The sequence below is a fragment of the Orcinus orca genome, chromosome 1, assembly GCF_937001465.1.
Source record: "Orcinus orca chromosome 1, mOrcOrc1.1, whole genome shotgun sequence".
In the NCBI taxonomy this organism is placed as follows: Eukaryota; Metazoa; Chordata; class Mammalia; order Artiodactyla; family Delphinidae; genus Orcinus; species Orcinus orca.
Window position 1 is genome coordinate 178,047,334 of NC_064559.1, and position 9,532 is coordinate 178,056,865.

A 9,532-nucleotide genomic window follows, 5' to 3' on the forward strand; every position below is an offset into this window, starting at 1 on the left:
CGTGCAGAAACAGCACAGTCAGCTCTGACAGTCATCTTGAAATTGGTCAAGACCAATGGTCTGATCAGCGTCATCTTGATTAAGTACAGTTAGTCTTCAGTTCCAGGGTCAGTTTGTTCCCAGTTCCCTGAGCCCAGTTCTCAGAATTGTGGCAGCTTACGTTATTTGCCTAGTGTTCTTGGCAGTCTTCAGCAGAAGAGTTGGTCCAACGTTACCAGAAGTGGAAAAGTCATCTTGTCAGAGTGCCCTCACATAATTTTAGAATACATTTAAAAATTATTAGTCAAGTAGAACATTTTTATTATTTCCTGTTCTGTGAAAGTGATTGTTCATGACAATCAAAATTAACAAAACAATATTAGATGTTGGGCTTCCCTGGTGGCGCAGTGGTTGAGAGTCCGCCTGCCGATGCAAGGCACACGGGTTCGTGCCCCGGTCCGGGAGGATCCCACATGCGGTGGAGCAGCTGGGCCCATGAGCCATGGCTGCTGAGCCTGCGCGTCTGGAGCCTGTGCTCCGCAACAGGAGAGGCCACAGCAGTGAGAGGCCCGTGTACCACAAAAAAAAAAAAAAAAAAAATTAATGTTAAAATACCACAGTTGGCTTAAAATTATTATATCACCTCCTTTTAAAAAATTTTTTAAGTTTTAATTTAAATACATACCCCAAAACTTGTATAATGAGCACATGAATCTTGCTTTGTGATATTTTTACAAAACTGGGAAAGAAAGATGATGTACACATGAAAAAGCCTTTAAATATTGGTTGTTTCCACTAAAGTTTTTCTTCCTTAGGCCATCTAAATTCCCTTTGTACAGAATCTGACAATCACTATAAGACCCTAAAACTATTGAATAGTTTTCTGTTTCAAGCCTACTCTTCTCTATATCTTTCCTCAGCATCTTTACCATCATGCTTCAATTTTTTATTGTGGTACAATACACATAACAAAATTTACTGTCTAAACCATTTTAAAGTGTACAATTCAGTGCTATTAAATATATTCATATTGTTGTGCAAACATTGTTACCACCCATCTCCAGAATTCTTTCCATCTAGCAAAACTGAAATTCTATACCTATTATGCAATAACTCTTCATTACCACTATTCTATTTTCTGTCTGTGATTTTGTCTAATCTAAGTACCTCATATAAATGGAATCATACGGAATCTGTCCTTTTGTGATATGTTGGATATAGGATTCTTGGATGACAGTTTTTTCTTTTAGCACTTTTAATATATCAGCTACTGCCTTCTGCCTCCAAAGTTTCTGAGAAATCTTCTGATAATCTTACTGAGAATCCCTTGTATGTAATGAATTGCATTTTTCTTGTTGATTTCAAGATTCTTTGTCTTTTTCTTTTGAGTTTGTTTTTAGTATGTCTTGGTGTGGGTCTTTTTTAGTTCATCTTGGAGTTTATTAAGCTTCTTGTATGGTTATATTCACGTATTCCATCAAATTTTGGACATTTTCAGCCACTTTTTCAAACATTCTCTTTGCCCCTTTTTCTCCTCCTTCTGGAACTCCCACAATGTGTGTGTCTGTCAGTCTGCTTGATGGTGTCCCACAAAGTCCCTTAGGCTCTGTCCACCTTTCTTCACATTTTTTTTTCTGCTCCTCAGACTCAATAATTTCCATTCTCCTATCTTCAAGTTCACTGATTCTTTCTGCTGCCTGCTCAAATCTGCCTTTGAGTCCCTTTAGTGAATACTTTCAGTTATTGTAATTTCCAGCTGTAGAACTTTTTGGTTTCTTTTTAGGTTTTCTATCTTGTTACTGGTATTTGTTTTGTTTATACATTATTTACTTGACTTTCTCCACATCTTTCTTTAGTTCTATGAGCATCTTCAAACATTTGTTCTAAAATCCTTGTCTAGTAGATCTGCCACCAGGTCATTCTCAGGGATAGTTTCTGTTGGTTTATTTTCTTTCCTTTGGACCATATTTTCCTTTTTCTTTGTATGTCTTATGATTTGTTATTGTTGTTAAAAACTTGACACTGAATCAAATAATGTGGTAATCCTGGAAATCAGGTTGTCTCTCTTCTCCAGAGTTTGCTGTATTGTCTCTTTTGCTCTAGGCTGTCCCTGGGCCATCAGCTTGAGGTGTAAATTTAAGGTATTTTCAGGTCTCTTCTCAGCCTGTGCCTGTGCAGTGACTTTCTAATTTCCCCCATATATGTGATTGCTTTTGATTGTCCTAGTCTTTAATGTCTGGCTCTCAACGGGGGAAAAAGACTAAAATGAAGATGCGGTAGACACCAGCCATTTATATCCCCTGAAGTCACTTCAGCTGGAGGGGAGGGGCTTGCAACAGCAGGGGTAAGTGCAACAACAATGGCTGCTGTGTTTGCATCTCCTTCATCAGAAGCAGCTGAGTGATTAGTCAGAACACATAGCCCCAGTATTTGGGGGACGGGGTCCTTATTGCTCACCCTGGCTGCTGCAAGATATGTGCAAGGTGCTCCAGGAACATGTGCACGACTGCCTGCCATAGGGCTGAGCTGGGTGGGGGATGGGTAGGCTCAGCTGAACTAAGAGCTGAAATTCCCCCAATTAATCTCAATTTACTGTAAGTCTTCCCTGGATGTTGCAAGCCTTCAATAGACTCCACAGCACCAAAGTAGTTACATCAGACCAATATTACCTGTGTACTGGTTGTCAAAGTTAGGGGGATGGATTCCTGGTGCTTCACATGCAGCCATCTTCCCAGAATCTTTATCTCCTTACTTTTCTGTGATGCTCATGATGTTAGTCTGGGTTCTTGAGTAAACTCCCAAATAGGATTAAAATGCAAGGATTTTATTAGGGAAACACCTTTCAAAAAATAGGGGAGGGCTTCTTTCCGCCATCTTTCCGTGCCGCCATAATGGTGCGCATGAATGTCCTGGCCGATGCTCTCAAGAGTATCAACAATGCCGAAAAGAGAGGCGAACGCCAGGTTCTTATTAGGCCGTGCTCCAAAGTCATCGTCAGGTTTCTCACTGTGATGATGAAGCATGGTTACATTGGCGAATTTGAAATCATCGATGATCACAGGGCTGGGAAAATTGTTGTGAACCTCACAGGCAGGCTACATAAGTGTGGAGTGATCAGCCCCAGGTTTGATGTGCAACTGAAAGATCTAGAAAAATGGCAGAATAACCTGCTCCCGTCCCGTCAGTTTGGTTTCATTGTACTGACAACCTCAGCTGGCGTCATGGACCATGAAGAAGCAAGACGAAAACACACGGGAGGGAAAATCCTTGGATTCTTTTTCTAGGGATGTAATACATACGTGCAAATAAAAGGCCTCAGAGGACTCTGGTGCTTCCCTCAGTCGTTCTGAACTTTGTACAGCAGAGTAGCAAGAGCGTCTGCGGGAGTGTACAGCCTTTGTGTTAATTGGTGAATGCTGTTTCCTTGACGTAGAAGAAAGTTTTGACTTGGGATAACTTTCGCCGTCACCCTTGTGGCTCACCAGAGGAGGGTGTGTCTGGCCCTGGATGGTTGACTCTGGGTTGGGGTCCAGGTGGTGAAGCTGTCCCTTTCTGGAGTCTTACATTAACCCTGGAAGGAGTGGTGCCTTTCCTCTTTTTAGCTTGACAGAATACACATTTCAAGCCCTAAAAATATGATATGGTTGTAGTTGATTATGTAAGTGCTCATAAGGAAACAGATAACTAGAGCCCCACAGCTCACTAAGACTCATCTCAAAGTAAATTTGGATGGCATATCAGGGACATTTTAGCAATATGTGGTTATAAAATGTCATTTTTTCCAAAAAGTGGACCATCTTTTAAAAACTAGTTTTACTGTAAACCTGTCACCAAGTATATTCTGGAATTGTCGAGAATTAGTTTACTGGACCACTTGACCTGGGAAATGCTTGTAAAGAGCTCAGACACCAAAGAGAGGGCAGGGGTGGCTTTTGTGAAACAGACCACGGCTCCACTCTCCCTTCTAAGAGTAGTGCTGTCCAGTACAGCTGTAACAAGAGCTACACTAATGTGTAGTTAAGCCTTCTAGTAGCCACGTGAAGACAAAGAGAAACAGCTGGGATTGATTTTTTTTTTTAATAACATTTTGTGTTCAAAAGTTAAAAAAAAAAAAAAAAAAAATAGGGGAGGGAGCCAGGGGAGCCATCAAGCCTAAGTGAAGGAATAGTGGGTAGCAGAATCATAGACTACCATGCAGCCTAAGGGAAGTTTGGCAAGGCCGTCATGGGTGTCCTTGAGCCAAAGTTGGCTGTCAGAGGAGTTCCATGTCTTCCAGGAACAGGACTGCTTTAGAATCTCTGCTGAGCCTCCTCCTTGGCTTGGGAGCACTTGGAAAGCATGGCCACAGGACAAACGTGGTAGATTTCAGAGCAAAGCATCTTGCATCAATTATATTATCTGTAGTTAGAGATCTACAAGTCATAATCTCATGGCCACAACTTCAGTTTACAATTTTCAGAGCTCTTATCTAAGTTGATCCTTAAAATATTCCTGTAATAAGTCAACATTTACTGAGCACTAACAAAACGTAAGGTATTCTCACTTAATCTTCGCAAGAAATTTAGGGAGCAGGTACTATTTCTATCTCTTTAAGATTTTAAAAGCTCATCCTCCCCTGCATTTGGATTAGGCAGTTTGATGGTGGGATCCAGGAATCTGTTGACTTTCTTGTGGGTGGTGCATAGACCTTACTTAGAGAAACACTTCAATGTTCAGTACTGAATGTGGTAGCTCCAAACTGAAACTCTGGGGGTGAAGTTTCATTGGCAGGACTGGAACTCAGGTTTTCTGACTCCAAATCACTTTCCATCCTGGAGTCTCAAATCTATGAAAATTGAATTTTATGCAATGTTATGCAAAGGGTAAATGAGGCATTTGGTTGCACCATAATCATAAAGCTCTGCTTGGTTGGCTCCTTTTCCCTCAACCCCACATAAACATGTCTCATCCTAAAAGACCCTTCCCTCAGATTTATCTATCTCTGGAGTGACCAGAACTCCCATTCTGGTCAGTCTAGGGCAGTCCTTTCATCCCAGTGTAATTGACAACCAAATCCCTTTCACTCTCAAGAGCATCCTATTCAGCTAACACATAAATTATATAATCTAACATAACTAGTTTATCTGCTCTTCCAGCAGCAGCCCTTGCTTCCTTCATCCCACTTCCCAACTTCCACACACAGATTTTACTCTGTACTCTTTTGTTACAGATCCTGGGATAAAGCAGAACAAACAAAAATCTCTGCCCTGAAGATTACTGTCTAGCAAAGACAGAAAATATGCAATTTTGATTAGCAGATGCTTATATATACTATGGAGGACAATCAAGCAGGGGAAGGTGGTCAAGAGATCTGGGCATGGAGGGGGCTGCTATTTTAAACAGAGTGGTCAGGGAAGGCTTTCCTATTCCCTCCCCAAAATAACAGAGGGAGAAAGCCATTTATAATACTAGAGTTCTCTGGGGAAACAGTCTTCCTGTCAAGAGGCAGGAGTGTAAAGGCCTTGAGGTGGGAATGTGCTTGCACATTCAAGGAAAAGGAGGCCTGTGAGGTCTGAAGGGAGTAAACCAGGGGGAGAGCAGTGAAAAGTGGGAGTGGGACAAATGGGGACACACTGTGAAGCCTCTTGCAGGATGCTGGCTTTTGTTCGTAAGAAAGAATGGAAACCTCTAAGGTTCTGAGAAGAGAAGTGACCCATAGTCTGACATGGCTTTTAAGAGGACAGACACCCTGGCTGCTATGTTGAGAATTGACTAGAGAGGGGTGGGACAGGAAAAGGAAGGTAGCAGGGAGCTCACCTAGCAGGTACTACAATAACCCAAGTGAGAGATGACAGAGGTCTGGACCCATGTGGACAGAGGTGGTGAAGTGGTCAAATTCTGGTTATATCAAAGGCAGAATCAACAGGGTTTGCAGACCCATTGGATGTGAAGTGTTCGAAAAAGTGAGAAGTTGGGATAGACTGAGGGTTTTGGCTGGGACCTGTAAGGATGAACGGGCTGTTGCTGAGATGGGGAAGGCTGTGGGAGTAGCAGCCCTAGTCACCCCTCAACCTGCTGAGTCTGGGGCAACCCCATTTCCACAGGGCTGCTCTCACCCTTAGTCTCCGTGTCACCAGTGGACACTTTTCAGCCTCCACCTTCTTGGACCTTTTGGTTTTGATGCCAGCTGAATCACTTTGTTCTCTAGGATTCTGTGACGTCCCCCTTCCTGGATTCCCCACATCTTTGGGCCTCCACAGATGCTCTGATGTGATGTCCTCCATGACCACAGCTTGCAATAGCCACCTGACGAGCATCAAACGTTCAGCTTCAGCCTACACCTCACTCCTTAGCTCCAAATCTGCTTCCCACATACTCCCTATGGATGCCCCAGACACCTCAAACTCTGTATATCTGAAACCAGACCCCTCCCCTTTGTGTATTCTCTATTCCAGCAAGTGGCACCATCTGTATCACCACTCTGCAGTCATGCCCCATTCTTCCCTCTTCCTCATTCCACATTCAACTAGTCACCTCAATCTGTCAACCCCATTTCCGAGAACATCTCAAATCTGATGTTCTTTCCTACTGCCTTATCTATGGTCTCATCTTATCTGGACTTCTACAGCAATGTCCAAATTGGCCACTATTTTGTCCCAGAGTAATCTAAAATGAAAATCATTCTATTTAAAAATCACCCACAGGAATTCCCTGGTGGTCCAGTGGCTAAGACTCCATGCTTTTACTGCTGAGGGCCCGGGTTTGATCCCTGGTCAGGGAACTGAGATCCCTACAAGTTGCACCTTGCCAAAAAGGTATAAATAAAAATCATGCAGATCCCCTATCACCAGCTTCTCAGCCCAGACAGAAGGGCTGTATAGCTGGCTGCCCCGAACCAGTTAGAAGTACTAAAACATCACTTGGATAGGTGTAAATGTTGTGCAAGTTGACTCACTTCTTTCTACCATTTATAGCCTTTAAAACCAGCTGCCAAACTGATGGGACGTAAGCAGGCCTTCCAATATCTGAGGCACTATTCAGAGCAGGGAGAGGCAGAATTCCTAACAAAAATGCTCCTTCCCGAGCCACAAGCCAGCTTACCAGCCTTGGTGTCAGACTAATCCTTCCATTAGCAGCACCTCAGGCCTAAGCCTGTCATGGGCTACACTTGCCTGTTCATCTCTACCAGATTCCCATTCACTGCTACCACAGCTCCCATTAGCTCTCCCCTGCTCATCTGACCCAACATTGCTCCCTTCCCAAACCCTCCATTGTGACCTCTGGGTTCAGTCACCGGCTTTTTCTCTGAATGTTCTCTTACTCTATCTCTAACCAGACTCGTGCCTAGGACACTACTTCCCTTGGAGCCCTTTCGGTGATGCTTTTTTTCTTCTTCAACACCAAGTACTGTGTCGTCTGGTAGTGGGCTAAGTCTATTACACCACTGCCACTTCTAAACACAAATTTTCTTGCAGTCCATGCTTTCAAGCTAAGCCCACTATCCAGCAGCATTCCTTCACATTCCTGGGCCTTCTCCACACCCACTTCTACCAACACTTGTGGGAACTGCAACATTCACTGAACACCATGGTCTATTTTTGACCTCTTCATGTCCAGTACTGTCTTCCTCCTCCTGTCTTCTACTCACATCATCCTAACCTGAACTGCCACTACCAGTAACTGCCACATGTCTCCAGGCTGAGTATGCCAGGCTAAGGCCACCACCTCATATTCTTCCAGCTCCCTTAAATTAGTACTTTTACTCCATTGGGCCAATCTGGAATACTTGCCAACTCCTGGACAATTCCAATCACCAAAGGTGGCTTTGCACTCTTACTGACTGGCTACCCAGGATTCACCCACGGATCTGGGGATGGGGGAAGTGGATGCTGGGGGACAATAGCATCAACTATAATCTTGCATTCACTTTCACTACCTTTGCTTTTTCCCTCCTGTTAGATTCAGCTGGCCAAGCTCTGGTTAAACCCAACCCTCCACCTGCTGGCAATTCTATTTCCCTGGTATACTTTTTCCCCATTCTCCAAGACAACTACACCTTTTTCTCTCCTCTAACCTCCAACCTCTCTTCTTCCTTTTCTAAAGTCCACCAAATTTTTTTTTTTACTGAACCTAATCTTTTTTTTTTAGATTTTCTAAAATTTATTTTGGCTGCACCTGGTCTCAGCTGCAGCATGCGGGATCTAGTTCCCTGAACCAGGGAATGAACCCAGGTCCCCTGCTTTGGGAGCATGGAGTCTTACCCACTGGGCCACCAGGGAAGTCCCTTACTAAACCTAATTTGAATAGATGGATTGACATCATTCTCAATATTCATGAACATGTAAATGCCCATTTTTCTTTAATGTCTTTCAATGGTCTTGCTTCCTCCCAGAGATTTGGAAAATGTTAGTCCTAAATATATTTCCCTGATACTACTGTATTTATTATACAAAATAAATTTTAGCCATTTACTATTACTAACAAATTATCCATTCTTGACTGCTAGCTCTTTTGGTTTATTACCACTACCACCTATTCCTTAAGTCTTACCTCACTGCCTAGGTCATCTAGTACAAGGTTCAACAGAAACGATAAGCATCCTCACCGAATTTTGACCAGAACGAAAGAAGACAACAGGCCCATAGCACTTTCCGTGCTCTCTGCTCCAGTCACGTGGTTCTCCAAGAACATGAGGTATTCATGTATTCATAACCCTTACACAGCTGGAGAACCAAACTCATGGATAAGTGTCAAAAGCTAAGGAAGGCTGTCACAGAGCAAATCACTGCTGCTACTGCTGCAAAGCACTGCTTCCACCACCCCTCTTCTAGTAAACAGTACTGACTTCCCCAGAGTCTCATGCTGGTGCATCTGAACGGTAGACCAGGTTCTAAACCTGCAGACGGGCTGCAAGACTGAATGTACTCTCTCAGCTGTCAGAGACTCACAGGCTGCCTAATCCTTACACACAGTGAAGTAAATTCACACAAGACAAATACACATGAAAAAATGTTGTTTGCAACACTGGCAGCAAGACTGCATCACAAAAAACTTTCTTCCTTGCCATCGTTTTCAAAATCACATTCCCACATTATTGGATTATGTAAGCATTGTTGGCATCACTTCCACAACATATATCCTAATGTATGCAACTATAAGAAAAAAACACTACATACCATCAGCAGTGTTCAACATCCGAAGAGGTGGCCCCAAATTCAGAAAAGGCATTTCAAAGTGTTGACTGATACTAGCCTAGCCCACTTGCCTATTTTTCCCCCACTTTATTCATCAGTCTCCTGAATTAAAACTATCAGTGCAATGCAAATCTCAGTTCTGTGAATCCTGAGCCCATTCTGGAGAGGCACACAGCACTGCATGACTCCCGGATATGCCACTCTAGCCGACTCTATAACCCCAAGGCGTCAAATGCTGGCCAGAATGATCCAGAATTAGTCTCTAGACAGCAGTCATTAACTATTCCACAATGGAAGCCAAAGGGCATTTTAATAAGACATTATAAAAGAACAGGCAGAACAGGCTTAGGTTACAAGGGTGCTGAGAACAAAATGAATGT

The 9,532-nt window shown here is 43.1% G+C and overlaps 1 protein-coding gene across 1 annotated transcript; it reads left to right on the forward strand.

Moving 5' to 3' along the window:
- Window positions 1-2,842: 2,842 nt before the first annotated feature.
- On the forward strand, window positions 2,843-3,613 carry LOC101274007 (40S ribosomal protein S15a-like). The gene has a single exon (XM_033421960.2). The coding sequence runs from the start codon at window positions 2,871-2,873 to the stop codon at window positions 3,261-3,263; it is 393 nt and encodes a 130-aa protein (XP_033277851.1). The 5' UTR covers window positions 2,843-2,870; the 3' UTR covers window positions 3,264-3,613.
- Window positions 3,614-9,532: the final 5,919 nt, after the last annotated feature.